Source organism: Oncorhynchus mykiss, chromosome 18 (genome assembly GCF_057628025.1).
Source record: "Oncorhynchus mykiss isolate SJ-2025 chromosome 18, ASM5762802v1, whole genome shotgun sequence".
Classification (NCBI taxonomy): Eukaryota; Metazoa; Chordata; class Actinopteri; order Salmoniformes; family Salmonidae; genus Oncorhynchus; species Oncorhynchus mykiss.
Genome location: NC_143039.1, coordinates 41,024,526 through 41,044,852, shown reverse-complemented (window position 1 = coordinate 41,044,852; position 20,327 = coordinate 41,024,526). Strand labels below are relative to the sequence as shown.

Here is a 20,327-nt window from a genome sequence, read left to right as displayed (position 1 = left end):
TCTAGTGCAGTCCACGAGGAGGAGATTCACTGTAGTACTTAATGCAGCTGGTGGCCACACCAGATACTGACGGTTAATTTTGACCCCCCTTTGTTCAGGGACACATTATTCCATTTCTGTTAGTCACATGTCTGTGGAACTTGTTCAGTTTGTCTCAGTTGTTGAATCTTGTTATGTTCATACAAATATTTACACATATTAAGTTTGCTGAAAATAAACGCAGTTGACAGTGCGAGGACATTTCTTTTTTTGCTGAGTTTATAATCTTGGCGACTATTCAAGCAATAATCCAAACATCATTTTAAGCCTATAGCACAAAGATTTTGTTTAGAAGTGGTGCAGTGTATGATGACTGCCAGGTACCTGGTTATTGATTCAAAACCAAAAGTGTTTTTCGAAGGAGATGTGACCTTTCTCACCACAACCTGAGTGAATGCATATACACACACGCTCTACCTCTTTTCAAAAGGTTAGCTCGTAGTATACTTCAAGCAGATGTATAGTTGACAAATATGTCTGTGTAAAACTCCACAAGGAATTGGGTTTCGAGATGATTCTTCCACAAGAACAAAATACTTCTGTATTTCTAAATGACTTTTTATGTATTGGAGGCAAATTTGGTTATTTGGAGTTCAAGGTAACTGTTCCATATTCAATTTAAAAAGTGATTAAGGGGCCTCCCGAGTGACGCAGCGGTCTAATGCACTGCATCTCAGTGCTAGAGGCGTGTCTAAACACCCAGGTTCAATCCAGGGGTCTACCACAACCAGCCGTGGCCGGGAGTCCGATAGGACATCTGGGTTTAGGGAGTGTTTGGCCGGAGGGGATTTACTTGGCTCATCGCCCCCTCAGTCACCAGCTGAACAGCGTTTCCATTGGTGCGGCTGGCTTCCGGCGGGTCATGTTTCGGAGGACGCATGACTCCACCATTGCCTCTCCCCAGCCCGTTGGGAGTGATGAGACAAGATCAGAGGAAACATGGAAACAAGACGGCTAAGCTACACTGAGCACCGGCTGAAGTTAATATGAAATCGCATTCCAAATCTCAGATTCACATTTTGGTCATTCAGCAGACGCTCTTATCCAGAGCGACTTACACTAGTAGTAAGTGCGTACTTTCATGCTTTTTGTTGTTGTACTGGTCCCCCATGGGAACGCCACAACCCTGGCGTTGCAAGCGCCAACTGAGCCACACAGGACCATTCACTGGAGCATGTTGTTTTCTTCTGTCAAAGTAAAATAATGCTAGCCTATTGAAACTACCTGAATCATCGCAGTAGTGTGCCTACCTGCCTGTGCCTACCTGCCTTCTACTTGAAAATAATGAGAGCATCCAAGTTGAAAGCTTTTCTTTGGGTTACTGTACTATTATGTTATGGTGTGTGCCACTTTTCAATGCTTTTCTGCTAGTATAGCCCACTTCTTCTTGACATTTGATGTGTCAATGGGCCAAGTAAAGCCTACTGTACCAGTACATGTAACACTGTCTATAAGCTGGAAAAGCCAACAATATATTTTCCCTTCACCACAGATCTCATGGCCTTAAATTGCAGTTCTAACATAGTTCTAACATTGGACATAGTTTGTGTGACATTTGGGTTCACGTACAGGATTTCCAGACGTACTTTCAGTCGAGACTGATTTTCATCTAGCGGCCAAGGATGGCACATTTTCACATATTTGGGAAGCTGAAAAATGAATGTCAGAAAGTATGCCATAAAAAAAAAATGTCCTTTTGACATGTTTTCCACCAGCAAGTCGTATTTTGTCATGCACAACAGATGTGATAGTTCGGAAAAGCCTCCCATGCCTAAGAGTTCAAAAATGGCAAGGAATGCACAAGAGGCAGTCTGTCAGTGGGAGACTGTGTTGGTGTACTTACTAGATCTGCCACTCACATCCCTGTGTCTAAGAGCATACACATTGTAGGCTATGTACAGTATGTACCTGGCTATGCTGTGTTCTTGTGAGCATCTCTGAGAGCGGGTCTGTGCCAAGTTTGCACTGTGTTTGGGTGATCATGTCAATGTCAATTGCTATATTGTAGGTGTGTGAATGTGCACGAGTATTGTACTGAATGCTTAGTTTTCATGTTTGTCTCACACGTATGCACATATCTGGGTGTCTATCTAGGTCCTCCAATTGTGCACCACACCATCACCCTGAGAGAGGGCCTTACATGTGCTTTAGGATGAATGGGTTGCCCCTCTATTATGGCTCCCCAGTCTATAAGGTCCCAATGCTCAGAGTGCAGCTTTCAGAGAAACTGGGCTGTTATACAGACAGACACTGTGAAATTACCTTCCACGTCACATGCGCCTCATTACTTGCACGATTAATGTATCACAAGGCCTCTGGGTCAAACCAAATGCAAAGACTCCGGGAGGTACCATGGCCAATTTCCAAGCCAGCCAATACGTTTCTGATACTGCCATTGGGTCCAATTGGGAAGCTGGATGGTTGTAACATTCGGGGGGCCATCTACTAAAGGTGAAGTTATCAAATGTATACTGTGGGCTGGATGCTAAGCTGTTGAGTCTGACTTAAGTATGCTCTTTGTAATGTGTGGTAAGCCAAGCTTTTTCAGGGTTACTGTTTTACCACAACTCAAAATGTTTTCTTCTTTGAACTAGAACGAGTCCTCAGTGTGCCGGAGCTTAAGGCTGGTTTCCATGGGGATGGTACAGAGCTCAGGAGAAACCATTTAAAAACAACTGGATGAACAAATGTTTTCCGTTGCATAAGATGCTGTACTTTTCATTTGAACTCTGTTTTCATATGCTTCACATTCTTATTTCAAATACAGTGCATTCGGAAAGTATTCAGACCCATATTTTGTTGCGTTACAGCCTTATTCTAAAATTGATTATAAATGTTTTTTTCCCCATCAATCTACACACAATACCCCTTAATGACAAAGAAAAAACAGGTATTTTGAAATGTTTGCAAATGTATAAAGAAAATATCACATTTACATAAGTATTCAGACCCTTTACTCTGTACTTTGTTGAAGCACCAGTGATTACAGTCTTCTTGGGTATGATGCTACAAGTTTGGCACATCTGTATTTGGGGAGTTTCTCCCATTTTCTTCTCTGCAGATCCTCTCAAGCTCTGTCAGGTTGGATGGAGAGTGCCGCTGCACAGCTATTTTCAGGTCTCTCCAGAGATATTCGTTCAGGTTCAAGTCCGGCCTCTGGCTGGGCCACTCAAGGACATTCAGAGACTTGTCCCAAAGCCACTCCTGCATTTTCTTGGCTGTGTGCTTATGGTTGCTGTCCTGTTGGAAGGTGAACCTTTGTCCCAGTCTGAGGTCCTGAGTGCCCTAGAGTAGGTTTTCATCAAGGATCTCTCTGTATTTTGCTCTGTTCATCTTGGTTAGCAGATGTTAATGCATGTGTAGCGAAATGCTTGTGCTTCTAGTTTGACAGTGCAGTAATATCTAACAAGTAATCTTACAATTCTCCAACAACTACCTAATACACACAAATCTAAAGGGGTGAATGAGAATATGTACATATAAATATATGGATGAGCGATGGCCAAGCGGCATAGGCAAGGTGCAATAGATGGAATAAAATACATTATATACATATGATATGAATAATGTAAGATATGTAAAGTAGCATTGTTTAAAGTGACTCGTGATCCATTTATTAAAGTGTCCAGTGATTGTGTCTCAATGTGGGCAGCAGCCTCTCTAAGTTAGTGATTGCCGTTTAGCAGTCTGATGGCCTTGCGATAGAAGCTGTTTTTCAGTCTCCCGGTCCCAGCTTTAATGCACCTGTACTGACCTCGCCTTCTGGATAGTAGCGGTTTGAACAGGCAGTGGTTCAGGTGGTTGTTGTCCTTGACGATCTTTTTGGCCTTCCTGGGTGCTGTAGGTGTCATGTAGGGCAGGTAGTGATGCGTTGTGCAGACTCTGGAGAGCCTTGCGGTTGAGGCCGGTGCAGTTGCCGTACAGGATGCTCTCGATTGTGCATCTGTAAAAGTTGGTCAGGATTTTGGATGACAAGCCAAATTTCTTCAGCCTTCTGAGGTTGAAGAGGTGCTGTTGCTGCTCCTTCACCACACTGTCTGTGTGGGTGGACCATTTCAGTTTGTCAGTGATGTGTACGCAGAGGAACTTAACTTTCCACCTTCTCCACTGCTGTCCCATTGATGTGGATAGAGGGGTGCACCCTCTGCTGTTTCCTGAAGTCCACGATCATCTCCTTTTGTTTTGTTGACGTTGAGTGAGAGGTTATTTTCCTGACACCACACTCCAAGTGCCCTCAGCTCCTCGCTGTAGGTTCTCTCGTCGTTGTTGGTAATCAAGCCCACTACTGTTGTGTCGTCTGCAAACTTGATGATTTGAGTTGGATGCGTACATGGCCACGCAGTCATGTGCCTTTTTACTGAGGAGTGGCTTCCGTCTGGCCACTCTACCATAAAGGCTTGATTGGTGGAGTGCTGTAGAGATGGTTGTTCTTCTGGAAGGTTCTCCCATTTCCACAGAGGAGCTCTGGAGCTCTTTCAGAGCGACCATCGAGTTCTTGGTCACCTCCCTGACCAAGGCCCTTCTCCCCCGATTGCTCAGTTTTGCCGGGCGGCCAGCTCTAGGAGGAGTCTTGGTGGTTCCAAACTACCTCCATTTAAGAATGATGGAGGCCACTATGTTCTTGGGGACCTTCAATGCTGCAGAAATGTTTTGGTACCCTTCCCCAGATTTGTGTGTAGATTGAGGATGTTTATTTATTTGAGTGCACTTATGTTGGGCGATTTAGGCCTGGCTCGCAGTCTGCATTCCAATTCATCCCAAAAATGTTCAATGGGGTTGAGGTCAGGGCTCTGTGCAGGCCAGTCAAGTTCTTCCACACCAATCTCGACAAACCATTTCTGTATGGACCTCGCTTTGTGCACGTGGGCATTGTCATGCTGAAACAGGAAAGTGCCTTCCCACACAGGCTTGTGTGCGGCTGCTCGGCCATGAAAACCCATTTCAGGAAGCTCCAGATGAACGGTTCTTGTGGTGACGTTGCTTCCAGAGGCAGTTTGGAACTCGGTAGTAAATGTTGCAACCGAGGACAGACAATTTTTACCCGCTTCAGCACTCGGTGGTCCCGTTCTGTGAGCTTGTGTGGCCTACCATTTCGCGGCTGAGCCGTTCTTGCCCCTATATGTTTCCACTTCACAATAACAGCACTTACAGATGACCTGGGCAGCTCTAGCAGAGCATAAATTTGATGAACTGACTTGTTGGAAAGGTGGCATCCTATTCTACTGCCAATGTTTGTCTATGGAGATGGCTGTGTGCTCGATTTTATATACCTGTCAGCAATGGGTATTGCTGAAATAGCCAAATCCATTTATTTGAAGGGGTGTCCATACATTTGTATATACAGTACCAGTCAAAAGTTTGGACACATTGTCATTCAAGGGTTTTTCTTTATTTTTTACTGTTTTCTACATTGTAGAATAATAGTGAAGACATCACAACTATGAAGTCATACATATGGAATCATGTAGTAACCATAAAATGGTATTTTAGATTCTTCAAAGTAGCCACCCTTTGCCTTGATGACAGCTTTGCACACTCTTGGCATTCTCTCAACCAGCTTCATGAGGTATTCACCTGGAATGCGTTTCAGTTAACAGATGTGCCTAGTGGAATCTCTTTCCTTCTTTAATGCGTTTGAGCCAATTAGTTGTGTTGTGACAAGGTAGGGGGTGGTATACAGAAGGTGGACCTATTCGGTAAAATACCAAGTCCATATTAAGGCAAGAACAGCTCAAATAAGGAAAGACAAACGACAGTCCATTACTTTGACTGATCTTCATGTCTTAGTGTGTAAAATGTTAAGTTCGAAAGTTTATTCAAGTGCAGTCACAAAAACCATCAAGCGCTATGATGAAACTGGCTCTGATGAGGACGCCACAGGAAAGGAAGACCCAGAGTTACCTCTGCTGCAGGGGATAAGTTCATTAAAGTTACCAGCCTCAGAAAGTGTATCCCAATGAAATACTTCAGAGTTCAAGTAACAGACACATCTCAACATCAACTGTTCAGAGGAGACTGCGTGTATCAGGCCTTCCTGGTTGAATGGCTGCAAAAAAAAAAAAAACTACTTAAGGACATTAATAAGCAGAAGAGACTTGCTTGGGCCAAGAAGCACGAGCAATGGACATTAGACCGGTGGAAATCTGTCCTTTGGTCTGAGGAGTCCAAATGTTTGATTTTTGGTTTCAACCGCCGTGTCTTTGTGAAACGCGGAGTAGTTGAACGGATGATCTCTGCATGTGTGGTTCCCACCGTGAAGAATGGAGGTGTGATGGTGCTTTGCTGGTGACACTGTCAGTGATTTATTTAGAATTCAAGGCACAGTTAACCAGCATGGCTACCTTAGCATTCTGCAGCGATATGCCAGTCCCACTAAGCGCAAACCAAATGGGATATAATTTTGTTTTTCAACTCGACAATGACCCAACACACCTCCAGGCTGTGGAAGTGCTATTTTACCAAGAATGAGAGTGATGGAGTGCTGCATCAGATGACCTGGCCTCCACAATCACCCGACCTCAACCCAATTGAGATGGTTTGGGATGAGTTGGACCCCAGCGTGAAGGAAAAGCAGCCAACAAGTGCTCAGCATACAGTATGTGGGAACTCCTTCAAGACTGTTGGAAAAGCATTCCTCATGAAGCTGATTGAGAAAATGCCAAGAGTGTGAAAAGCTGTCCTCAAGGCAAAGGGTGGTTACTTTAAAGAATCTGAAATATAAAATATAATTTTAATTTGATTGATAAATATATATATGTTTACTACATTATTCCATGTCTTATTTCATAGTTTGTCTTCACTATTATTTTACAAAGTAAAAATAAAATAAAACCCTTGACTGAGTAGGTGTCTAAACTTTTTTGACTAGTACTGTATGGATGGTATTATTTGTCTATTTTGTCAAAATATATGAAGATGAGATGTAAGCTCCAATGGGTATTTGGCAACCTTGTAAATAAAAGTTATTAAGCTGCTCTCAGTTATGTTAGGCTATACAGTCTGCCAGCTGTTTGTGTTAGTCTCCCCTCATGTTGTCTATCCTCCGGTATCCCCATCCATCAGTTTCCTCAGTTTGTGTTAGTCTCCCCTCATGTTGTCTATCCTCCGGTATCCCCATCCATCAGTTTCCTCAATGCTGTTTGTGTTAGTCTCCCCTCATGTTGTCTATCCTCTGGTATCCCCATCCATCAGTTTCCTCAATGCTGTTTGTGTTAGTCTCCCCTCATGTTGTCTATCCTCCGGTATCCCCATCCTTCAGTTTCCTCTGTTTGTGTTAGTCTCCCCTCATGTTGTCTATCCTCCGGTATCCCCATCCTTCAGTTTCCTCTGTTTGTGTTAGTCTCCCCTCATGTTGTCTATCCTCCGGTATCCCCATCCATCAGTTTCCTCATGCTGTTTGCGTATTCATGCAAGAGCTCTGGAGGAGACCCAGAATGTGCTGATATGCATTTCCCTTTAGCAAAGTCAATGTTAATACCGTTAGGAAATGCCTTGCTGTCTGTGTATGTGAAAGAATGTGCAACAGTAAGCACTTTTGAGTGTATTATCATGGTGGAGAATAATTAGTTAATTAGTTAGTTAGAATAATTAGTTTAATTCCAGTAGTATTCCCTATTGAAATGCTATTTTGGGAGTGCTGGGTGTAGTACCACTGCTCACCACTATGATTGAACAATACCTGACGACTCAAACTGATTCCCCCCCCCCCCTCTAGGTTTGCTACATACTTCAGTCTGAGACTGCTATTGTTGAAGTTGTTTTTGATGAAATCAAAATTAGTGGTGTTGTGCAAAACAGTCATGCGATTGGATCATCTCTAACTAATCAGAGTATCGCTGCTTTGAATTACCCATGTATGTTCTGGCTCTGGGCCAACCCATCAGGTTCTGGTTCCAATCAGGATGGTTAGAAATAGTTTTGTTCTAGATATCATTGAGGAGGTACTCAGATCCAGACTTATTGCGGCAAAAAAACTAACGTCCATGGGCCTAGCGTCTGGCCGAAGCAAGGTGTTTGGGTAGCCAGGAAAGATCGCACCCACCTCGACTTTGGTGTTCCGCTTCTTCCGCCCCCATAGAGTGGTGCTATGACTGATAGTCTTGAGTTGGGACTGTTGGACATCAGGCCCTCAGGAGAATGGAGCTCAATTGAAAGTATCTGTTTCATTGGGTTATCAATCATTGTTCAACATAGTTCTGTCCAGTGTGGGTACCTTGTGCCTCCTGGTAATTGGTGTCCGCAGTAGGATGTCCTTTTGGGCTATTGGAGTTGAACCAGGAGTCGTGTGAGAGGGATGTCTCGGAAGTATGAGGATAGTTTCCCCATGCTTTGTTACAGTTTCTAGTGTGCTACTTAGCCATGAATTTGATTTCACCTGGGGACAGTGTGCTGCAGTGTTGTCATGGTATTGTACTGAAACAACTGGCTGTTTAGTAAGGAGTAAGGTTACACTATCCATCACTTTTAACACCATTACCATTTGTTTTCCACTGACGGGGCCAGGACTATATCTGGGGTCAATTATAAATCCTGCTCTTTGCTGACTGTGTCAGGGTTGAAATACTGACCCAGGCACAAAGATCCCCGTTGCACACATTAATCACATTCTCTTGGGATGGAGCGGGAGGTCGTGGGTGTGGGATCCATTTCCAGATGGCACTACACTTTATGGAAATCCTGAGGATTAATGGGAAAATGGCTAATGTGAAGGACCCAGCTATCATTGCCCACATTTAGAGTCTGATGCACATTTGTGGACTGTTAAGGTCTCGTAAAGTTGACAATTTTATCACCAGCTTAAGTCAGAACAACATTCCCTTTTGGGAAGCATGCAATGTGCACGCACACGAAATGTATTGAACACCAGAGATTTAGTTCAAGCTGTCTTGAGTGTTAATGCAAAGGGGCCGGTGAAATATGACCATTATCACAGATACATCTTCTGCTGCAAGATACAAATTGCCCTAATGAAACAACGTATGAATAGATTAAAATAGGCTGGTATGCTAAATGAGCCTCTAGAACAAAGCAACAAGCTCCAAGACCAGCTGATGCAAGCTTGGAATCCAGTAAAATTAATTACATTTGCCAAAATGAGAGAGCTAAGTACTCGTGCCGATACAGAAATAAATTAAATCATTCAAAATACTACACCAGAGAGCATGATTTGGCCACAGAGGATAATTAACTTATTTTTTTTTTTAAATGAGCTGTGTGTTTTGTTTTAAGCGTGCAGTTAGGGAAATGCGCATGGCAAATAGCTTATCAAATAGATGTATAAAATCTTCCCTCATGTGGCACTTTGGGGTGGACCCACCTGTCTCAATCAATGAAAGAAATGGACAAGATGGCGGTGAACACATTGTTGGATTGCTTCATTGAGCAAAAATTGATTTATTTTAATACTAGTTAATTTTTTTCAAACAAACCACCTGCAACTGGACAGAGACATTTTAGAACATCCATGTTTGACCCGAAATCAAGAACAAAGATCGTATCGGCAGGTTAAGGTTGGCCAAATGCTCTGTCCTACGCCAAACATAGCCAGCCGATCTGACCCTCTTGCTTACAGCTGCAATAGGGTTGGACAGCATTCCTATGTCGATTAAGACACCACAGAACCGGTGAGAGATATGACTCGGAAAACATACCTCAATCCAGGGTTGAGAAATGCGTAATACTCCATCCAAATTGTCCAATTATCCCAACTGTTACACCTAGTGCAGCTTGTAAGCAAGCGGGTCGGATCTGTTGGCTATGCCAAACAGTACCTATCCTGTAACGGCTAATGGAACATAACATTAGCCAGTTACATGGCATTAGCCATACGCAAGCTAAGTTACTGCTAGTTAATAAAGCTAACAACATGTCTTCATCAAGTAAGGTTAGCCTATCAAAAATGAACAAATACTCCTCCAACACATATAAATGTACAGTAGGCCTACCTTACAACATTACAACAAACCATGTTTCATTTGAATAAATATCATGCAAATCATTAGGCTACATGGGGTATAAGAAAATTGCCATTGAAAATGTGGGTATAATTCACCGGGAAGTTAAGATGAGCTGTTTGATATGGAAGCCCATTCCCGCCACCCAAGAATAAAATGCATATATTCATAAAGTATTCAGAACCAATGACTTTTTCCACATTTTGTTATGTTAAAGCCTTATTCTAAAATTTATTTAAATTAAAGTTTTTCCTCTCCAATCTACACACAATACCCCAAAATTTTAGACATTTTGGCCAATTTATTAACATAACAGAACTACCTTTACACAAGTATTCAGACCATTTGCTATGAGACTCAATTGAGCTCAGACGCATCCTGTTTCCATTGATCATCCTTGACGTTTCTACAACCTGATTGTAGTCTAGCTGTGGTAAATTTGATTGATTGGGCATGATTTGGAAAGGCACACACCTGTCTATATAAGGTCCCACAGTTGACAGTGCATGTCAGAGCAAAAACCAAGCCATGAGGTTGAAGTAATTCTTCGTAGAGCTCCGAGACGACAGGATTGTGTTGAGGCACAGATCTGGGGAAGGGTACCAAACATTTCTGTAACATTGAAGGTCCCCAAGAACACCGTGACCTCGATCATTCTTAAATGGAAAAAGTTTGGAACCACCAAGACTATTTCTAGAGCTGGCCGCCCGGCCAAACGGAGCAATCGGTGAGAAGGGCCTTAGTCAGGGAGGTGACCAAGAACCTGATGGTCACTCTGACAGAGCTCTAGAGTTCCTCTGTGGAGATGGGAGAGCCTTCCAGAAGGACAACCATCTCTGCAGCACTCAACCAATCAGGCCTTTATGGTAGAGTGGCCAGACGGAAGCCACTCCTCAGTAAAAGGCACATGACCGCCCTCTTGGAGTTTGGCAAAAGGCACCTAAAGACCCAGACAAAGAGAAACAAGATTCTCTGGTCTGATGAAACCAAGATTGAACTCTTTGGCCAAGCGTCACGTCTGGAGGAAACGGGCACCATCCATACAGTGAAGCATGGTGGTGGCAGCATCATGCTGTGAGGACGTTTTTCAGCAGCAGGGACTGAGAGACTAGTCAGGATTGAGGGAAAGCTGAACGGAGCAAAGAGAGAGAGAGAGATCCTTGATGAAAACCTGCTCCAGCAGTCAGATCCTGAGCGCTCTGAAGGTTCATCTTCCAACAGGACAACGACCCTAAGCACACAGCCAACACAACACAGGAGTGGCTTCAGGACAAGTCTCTGAATGTCCTTGAGTGGCCCAGCCAGAGCCTGGACTTGAACCTGATCAGACATCTCTGGAGAGACCTGAAAATAGCTGTGCAGTGACTCTTCCATCTAACCTGACAGAACTTGAGAGGATCTGCAAAGAAGAATGGGAGAAACTCCCCAAATACAGGTGTGCCAAGCTTATAGTGTTACACCCAAGAAGACTCAAGGCTGTAATTGCTGCCAAAGGTGCTTCAACAAAGTAGTAAAGGGTCTGAATACTTACGTTAATGTGATGTTTTAGGTCATTTAAACATCTCTTTTTGCTTTGTCATTATGGGGTTGTGTGTGTGTGTAGATTGAGGAGAAAAAAAAAACAATTTAATACATTTTAGAATAAGGCTGTAACGCAACAAAATGTGAAATAGGTCCAAGGGTCTATTTCTTCCGAATGCACTGTAGATCATGCATGGGTTATGTTTCTTCATTTGTAGCATTGTGTGGCAATTTCCATCAATCCACATTGTAGAAATCAGCACAGCAGGGCTGCCCGTAAATGTGTGGGGAGTTGACATTTGTCCCAGCACTTTTGAGTTGGTTTAATAAAAATAGACAAGACAGCATTAAGAGGGACAAAGTACTGTTGTTTAGACTGATTTGCCTCATAATTTGTTTGACAGGACTTTGTTTTCGTCCTCCCTAGGGCCAGGAGTTTATTTATGACCTGATTAGAAAAATGCTGGTCCCATCGTAGTCTATTTTTTACAGTTGATTTATTACTATGTCATCCCATACAACTAGGGTCTGACGTTTACCCGGTCAGGTTAGCCTACCAGATCAGGAAAAACTCCGGGCCCCAGGAAAACAATTCCCCCCCCACCACCACCACACATTGTGGTGCCACCTCTGAAATCACCACACGTTACAAATGAAAACCTGATGATCTACTATCTAAAAATGGATTTACATATCTTGGTTTTTTTTTAAATACTGTAGTACCAACATTTAAAAAAACTGTGCCCGGGAATGGGCTTCAATGGTTTTATGTGGCTCATTACAGCCAGCAGCTACTGCGACAATTTCAGAATGTGACAGGCTGCAATTTCAGTAAAAACGAAATAAAGCAAGCCTCAAATATAACGAACATGTCTATACATTTATACTGTAGGAGTTTTGAGCTCAACAAGAACATTTTGTTTACACTGCTCTGCTCAAAGGGGGGGCAATTTTTTTTTTTTTTTTTTGGGGGGGGGGGGGGGGTGAGTAACTTGCAAAGTAAGAATTTCGCACGTTTAGACAATAGTAATGTCTCTCGAGAATCTCTCCAGTGTCCATCGTCAATGTGAAAACGGTCTATGATGATGCTCTCTGTTCTGGTTGTAGCAGTGTGGAGGTTTTTGTCTGTGGGTGCTGTTGACCTGTAAGTACTCGCTCGGCTTGTTCCAAAGCCTGGTCAATAGAGGTGCTTCTCTAATCGCACTTTGGAAAGAGACGATTGATCGGCTGTAAGGGAATCTCCAGGTAATAACACTTCAGGGTCTAGATGGCCATACAATGAAAGGCCAACCAAACAGGGTAACACACTGTCTATGTCATGAATGCTTTGTTGTGACAAGTCAGCCTAATAGGTGACAAACTGGTACTGTCCCATAGCCAGGACTGGAGTGGGTGTGTCCTTTACTTGCTCTGTGTATGTCATGTTGCAGGCTCTGACTGAAATTAAATTAGGCCTAAGCTTGGGGCCATTCAATAATCAAAGGTAACAAACCTGTCTGATTCTGTTTAATTTTCACTTGGCGAGCTGTGAGCTCCAGCCTCTCCACTCAAGGTACCTATACACTCTAATGCCTTCTTGGGTCATTTGGGATAGCTAGTGGGTAGGTGTTGAAGTCACTTCTTAATAAGCCCAGTAATATGGCTGAAGCTTCTATAATGAAGAGCCCCTGTGAAATATCTATTTTGGCATGAAAGGTGAGAGGAATTTGAGTGGTGGAAACATTGAGGAGGATGGGAGACCCACGGTATCGGCACGGAATGCATGGAACGACAAAGTGTGTTTCAGAAATCTACTATTTTAACCTAAAGCATTTTATAAAGACCTTTTATTTATAATACAATGTTATGGGGAATGTGAATGAGAGGGCTACTTACTGTGTTGGGAAAGGATCACCACAGTGATTGAATGAGGGTATGAGGCATGAGTTGAGCTGTTCAGAGCCTTGACTTCAGTGCTGGACAGGATTTGACTGGGTAGATAAACAATAACACAAACACAGACAAAAGAGCTAAGAATGATTTAGTCCAAGTAAGGAGTAAAATCATTGATGTGTAATAATGTGATTGTGTATGTGATTGACTCTACATATAGTAATGAGAGAAAATTGATAGGGGTACTCACAGTGCTTGGAGAGGAAACATTCAATGTGTCAGTGGATGAGAGGGCACATGAGACGTGGCTTCGGTTCATGTCAGGAGAGAGTTGGCAATGGTTGTGGAATGGTCATCTCTTAATCAGGGCACTTAGCTGTAAATACAAATAGCAGATACATTCCATTACAGCTGCACCATCGTAGGTTTGGACAATGAGTTTCTCTATGAACTCAAACATCTCAAAATTCACAAAGTCAAACACAGACTGCGCATCTTGCCCACTTGACACATCAAAGTAGCCAAAGAAACGTTCCTGAATAAAGCCCTGATCATCCACATACCTGACGATAACTGACAACTGCAAGCAGACTGCTGGCACCATTAGGTCCCAGAGTGGTGGGGCAATTTTTACCCCCTGGGGCCCAGAGTTTTCCCTTATCTATTAACCTAACCAGGAAACCTTAGGGTCCAGAGTTATGGCAGTGATTAATCAGTTGTAAAAAGGTTTTATAAGGACTTTGATGGGACCAGTTTTTCCTAATCAGGTCACATGTTTGTTTTTTTAACTCCTGGACCTGGGGGGATGAAAACCCTTTCAAACTGCAGCAACCTTATACTTGTTCATATGAATTATATTTAGACTAGATTAGGAGGGGTATTTCCTCTTCACAGAGACAACTGCTAGACAGTAGGACTCACTGGGCTGAGCTTGCTTTATGCATCTTTGCATCATGCACGCTTATGCAACTGTGCCTTATAAAAAATTAACTCATCTGTCATCACTATGTTGTATTGATTATTTCCAGTGAATCATTTTGGGTTGAAAACGTATAGGCAGCCTAGCCAGCCCAATTTTGAATATAAGACTAATTTCATCACATTCACATTTTCTCCTGACATACATACAAATTGACCATTAAAAACAACGTGACCAATTAGTTTACCCTGAAAAAATGGACAGGGCACATAGGCTGTATGCTATGGAACGCCGTTTGGGTCTTTGCATGTCAAAAAAGATACACGTCAAATACGTTTTACGTAGTTACTACACATTGATTACACTATCCCTCGTATTTCAGATGATTACACTATCCCTCGTATTTCAGATGATTACACTATCCCTCGTATTTCAGATGATTACACTATCCCTCGTATTTCAGGTCTCGCGCACCTACAGTGCTGGTCATTTAAAAAAGCTAGCTAGCTCATGGATGCAAACAATGTTCTTCCCCAAAAACATAGCAAAACGACAATCTGTTTCAGTAGCTATATAGTTAGCTAGCTAACTATATAGCTAGGTGTCATCTAAAATAACCCTAATTCATAAGACCGTTCTTATTTGATTGATGGTTGTCAGACCAATCTATGTGAAGCTAGCCACAATAAGGATTAGCCACAATAGTGAACTTTGTTTCGCCTTCAAAATAAGTGTCATGCTAAACAAGTTTCAAATGTTATATAAAATCAACAAAAGACAATCATTTGTTAATTTGACAAATCTGTTGAAACCACACTGGATGTATTATACTTTAGAATTGCATTGGGGCATACTTATTTCACTGTACAGCCTTACCCCTTGTCATTGATCCACAATCCATAGGTATCAGTCTACTCTGTGACACCCAGAGAACATTAGTTTCGTAGCTCTTATTGTGGGACTCTAAAACTGTGAATTGAGCTACATTTGTTGTCATCCTATGTGTATTGAACACTATTCCAGAGGAAAAACAATATTGCATGGATGTTTGAGTCTGAAAACTCTGAGGAGGACATTGGGGAAAAAATATATTGGGTATTGAGTAAACTGTTACCCATTTCATTGATCCCCAATCCTTAGGTAAAACTGTACAGTGCCATATGAATGTCAATACACACAATATGCTAACTGGGAAGGGGTTTCACACAGTCACAGTCCTGCAGTAAGAGCTACAATGCTAGTATTTTCGTAAACTCTTCACAGTTGTGTTCTGTGGGTTTTACAGAGTAGACTGATACCCCATTTCATTGCTTCACATTCCAACCTTGTTTGACATTATCTGTTCTAAATATGGCATGATTCCACCAATTGTAACCTTCTGCATCACTTTCAAGAGGTACTTTTGAAGGCAAACAGCAAATTCCAATATTGTGCCTAATCCTTATTGTGGCTAGCTTCACAACACATAACCCAGTCCGGTCGAGCCTCATGAAGCTTGCTGGCTGCTTATAATGTTAGCTTTGGGCAACAGGGTTTATTAGCTGGCTAGCTATTTATTTTCATGAACTGAAGTTCAATTTCAACAGGCGAACAAGTGGCTACCTAGCTAATACCAGAAGTTTCGGTCCAGCACAACATTCTACAATTAAACTGTGTTATTTGACGTGTCAAATACAGCTGTTCCTAGTAACGTAGTAGCCTAGAGTTGATCAGACTGAAAAATCGTCTCGTTTTCATCCCATCCAGCATGTCAGAGCTCTAATGTTTAGGTGAAGCCAAGGTTGCTACCCCATTTATGTAATGATTTTTTGCTTGTGTCTGTCTGGAGTGATTATGTGTTATCATCTTTGCTAAATAAATACCGGAGGAAAGTGGAAAGCTTACTTGAGCGGGTGAAAAACATTATCTGCATCAACCTCTCTCTCTTTTTTAATCTAACTTTTAATGGATGATGCGATGGAAGCATTCTGAATTGATTTCGACATCCCAGAAAATGTGCAATTACCTCTGCAACCTCCTTGTAGTTGCCCTTGTTAGCGGAACTTTCCCTTCCGTCGTGTCTTCTAAAAGCCAGTTCTTGCATGTCCAAAAACGCAGTGGTGTTGATAAGCCGCTTGAAAACATCCCTGTTTCAAATCAAATTGTATTGGTCACATACACATGGTTAGCAGATGTTAATGCGAGTGTAGCGAAATGCTTGTTTTCTTACTTTCTCATAGTGTTGCACAGTTTGAATACACAGACCTTCGCCATGATCGATGCAGCTTTTTCCCAGAAGGCTAAATCTGATGTGGACATTTAATATGCTCCCTGCATTTGTTTTGCCGTTTTAGCTGAACGATCGATGTTCTTCAGGTCACTGTACCCTCCTTTCGCCCATGGCTCACACTTTCTAAAAACCAGGCGAGGTCACCAATACAGGCGGCTTGATGAAAGGCTAACCAGCTAACATACAGTGCCTTGCGAAAGTATTCGGCCCCCTTGAACTTTGCGACCTTTTGCCACATTTCAGGCTTCAAACATAAAGATATAAAACTCTATTATTTTGTGAAGAATCAACAACAAGTGGGACACAATCATGAAGTGGAACGACATTTATTGGATATTTCAAACTTTTTTAACAAATCAAAAACTGAAAAATTGGGCGTGCAAAATTTATTCAGCCCCCTTAAGTTAATACTTTGTAGCGCCACCTTTTGCTGCGATTACAGCTGTAAGTCGCTTGGGGTATGTCTCTATCAGTTTTGCACATCGAGAGACTGAAATTTTTTCCCATTCCTCCTTGCAAAACAGCTCGAGCTCAGTGAGGTTGGATGGAGAGCATTTGTGAACAGCAGTTCTCAGTTCTTTCCACAGATTCTCGATTGGATTCAGGTCTGGACTTTGACTTGGCCATTCTAACACCTGGATATGTTTATTTTTGACAGTGGGGATGGTGTGTTCAGCTGTGTTGCTTTTACGCCAAACATAACGTTTTGCATTGTTGCCATTTTGGTTTCATCTGACCAGAGCACCTTCTTCCACATGTTTGGTGTGTCTCCCAGGTGGCTTGTGGCAAACTTTAAACAACACTTTTTATGGATATCTTTAAGAAATGGCTTTCTTCTTGCCACTCTTCCATAAAGGCCAGATTTGTGCAATATACGACTGATTGTTGTCCTATGGACAGAGTCTCCCACCTCAGCTGTAGATCTCTGCAGTTCATCCAGAGTGATCATGGGCCTCTTGGCTGCATCTCTGATCAGTCTTCTCCTTGTATGAGCTGAAAGTTTAGAGGGACGGCCAGGTCTTGGTAGATTTGCAGTGGTCTGATACTCCTTCCATTTCAATATTATCGCTTGCACAGTGCTCCTTGGGATGTTTAAAGCTTGGGAAATCTTTTTGTATCCAAATCCGGCTTTAAACTTCTTCACAACAGTATCTCGGACCTGCCTGGTGTGTTCCTTGTTCTTCATGATGCTCTCTGCGCTTTTAACGGACCTCTGAGACTATCACAGTGCAGGTGCATTTATACGGATACTTGATTACACACAGGTGGATTGTATTTATCATCATTAGTCATTTAGGTCAACATTGGATCATTCAGAGATCCTCACTGAACTTCTGGAGAGAGTTTGCTGCACTGAAAGTAAAGGGGCTGAATAATTTTGCACGACCAATTTTTCAGTTTTTGATTTGTTAAAAAAGTTTGAAATATCCAATAAATGTCGTTCCACTTCATGATTGTGTCCCACTTGTTGTTGATTCTTCACAAAAAAATACAGTTTTATATCTTTATGTTTGAAGCCTGAAATGTGGCAAAAGGTCGCAAAGTTCAAGGGGGCCGAATACTTTCGCAAGGCACTGTATGTTTGATACCAATTCGTATTGAATGTCCTCACCTTTTTCATCCTTCTTCATGAAACTGATCTCAGGCATAGGTCGACCCTTCGTTTTAATTCGTACCTTTTCCGTGTACCCCAGAGAATGAAAGGGGTAAAAGTCAACAACATTTTCGGTAGCGTTGGCGGCGAGCTGATAGCTAGCTAGCTACTGCTACTTGCCCCAAAGTTAGCAAGGCAAATTGAAATAGATTGCACTAACTGGACACTACAATAAAGTTCTAAAACCAAGAAAACTATTTTTTATAATCTACCTCTTCCGTCTCATGTAATTTGAAAAAACTATTTTGAATTGAATAATATCCAAGAAATGCTCAGCTATCACTTTCAATCTCTCTCCAATAATACTCTGCGACACAACCCCAATACAACACACTAGGTTAATTCTCTGATCCTAATCCTATGATGGGATGGACAACATGTCAGTTTATACTGCAAAAGCTTTGATTTGTTGGAAGTTATCCTGCGGAAATGGTCATAATTACCATGTAGGTCAATGGAAGGGGGCGAGGCCTACAAGCCTCCAAAGTTTTGTATTGAAGTCAATGTACCCAGAGGAGGACAAGAAGCTAGCTGTCCTCCGGCTACACCATTGTGCTACCACAGAGAGTGCTGTTGAAGTTACTATAGACCTTCATTGCAAAAAACACCAGTGTTTTAATCAATTATGTTGTGGCATATGAATATATTTAGTATAGCTTTATTTAAAAATGATAACTTTTAGTGTTTCACTATAAAAAAAAAATGAAATTTCACTGAGGAGGATGGTCCTCCCCTTCCTCCACTGGTGTGCATGTGTCTCTTGCTCTCTTTTTCTCTCTCTCTCTCTCATGACTCTATTACTTAGCAGTTGCCATTACTGCTAAAGTAATAGCAGACGTATTAAACAATGATGAGTACGTAAAGAATCAATACCTAAAAAAAAATCTCTCCCTCTCTGTTCCCCTCTTTTTCTTTTCTCTTTCACTATGCCTCCCTTTTCTCTCACCCTCTCATACAGGTACTTTGTGCTGGATCCAGAGCTGGGACAGCTGCAGTACTTTGTACATGAACAGGGAAAGAGCCAGAAGCCCAGGGGCTCCTTGCCTCTGATTGGTGCATCGGTTGTCCAGAGTGATGAGGCACCACACATGTTTATCGTCAACTCGTTCAATGGCGAGCTTTACAAGCTCAGAGGTATGCAGACACTTAATTGCCAATTATTCAGCTTCCTCAAATGAAACTGTTATAATATTAAGTATTTATTTGACATGCTGCCTAGTCAGAGATTGGGCATACAGGGAGATTGCATGGGGACATTGGGATGTGTGCATTTCCTAATGGGTGTTTTGCAGTTACGTCATAGAGTGATACCACTTGAGCAGCTTAAATTGTGCAACTGCCGAAAAACATCTCTTTTGTTTTGGAAAAGCACATAATGAAATTGAACCTGGAATGTTAGAACTTAGCTTCAAAAAAATGTAATGAGTTGCATTACGAACTTTCATTTCCCACATTTGACATGAGTTTGTCAGAAGTAGGACTGGGACGATACCAGTACCGCAATATTCTTTTCCATGGCAAAAATAAAAACACGAAGCAGACCAAGCTCTTTGGTCCTTTAAAAAACCTGCTGTATATCAAATATTGTGTGCTATAGCTTGAAAAAACAAAAATGTTGACTCTGGATGACAACATAAGGATGTTTGTTTCCAAGCTTAGGGCTGTTTTCCTAAGGGAGTTAAAACCGCTTTGTGTTTTGTTTCCTTGGCACGATACTAACGAGTGTCGCGGTTCTGGCATCGTCCCGGCTCTAGTCCTATGCTTGTATCCACTGATTCAGCGAGAGTCTACCTGTTGCTCTGCTTCAGTCTCTGGAATGTCCCCATACATTCGCCAAGAGAGCTACCAAAATAACTGGCCCTAGATCTGTGGATGATGTAGGATCCATCTATTGAGCTCAGAGCAAGTGATAGTCCCACAGAGAATAAGTCATTGTAGTAAATCAATGCAGGAGTACAGGGATCCACTGTCTACAATGCAGATATGGAATTAGATACTGCTTAAATGAAAGAAGGTTAAATTACGGTCCTTATCAAAGAAGCTAGTTGGGTGCATGTTGTGTTGCTTGGAAGGTCTAAACACTATACTTAGTGGCTTACA

At 42.2% G+C, this 20,327-nt stretch overlaps 1 protein-coding gene across 1 annotated transcript in view; it reads left to right on the top strand.

The window, feature by feature from the left end:
• Nucleotides 1-20,327, top strand: part of LOC110496796 (oxysterol-binding protein-related protein 10) — a 138,834-nt gene that overhangs the window by 12,104 nt on the left and 106,403 nt on the right. Inside the window, exon 2 of the mRNA XM_036952521.2 lies at nucleotides 19,186-19,361. Coding sequence (XP_036808416.2) covers nucleotides 19,186-19,361 — 176 coding nt within the window. The remainder of the gene's footprint in view (nucleotides 1-19,185; nucleotides 19,362-20,327) is intronic.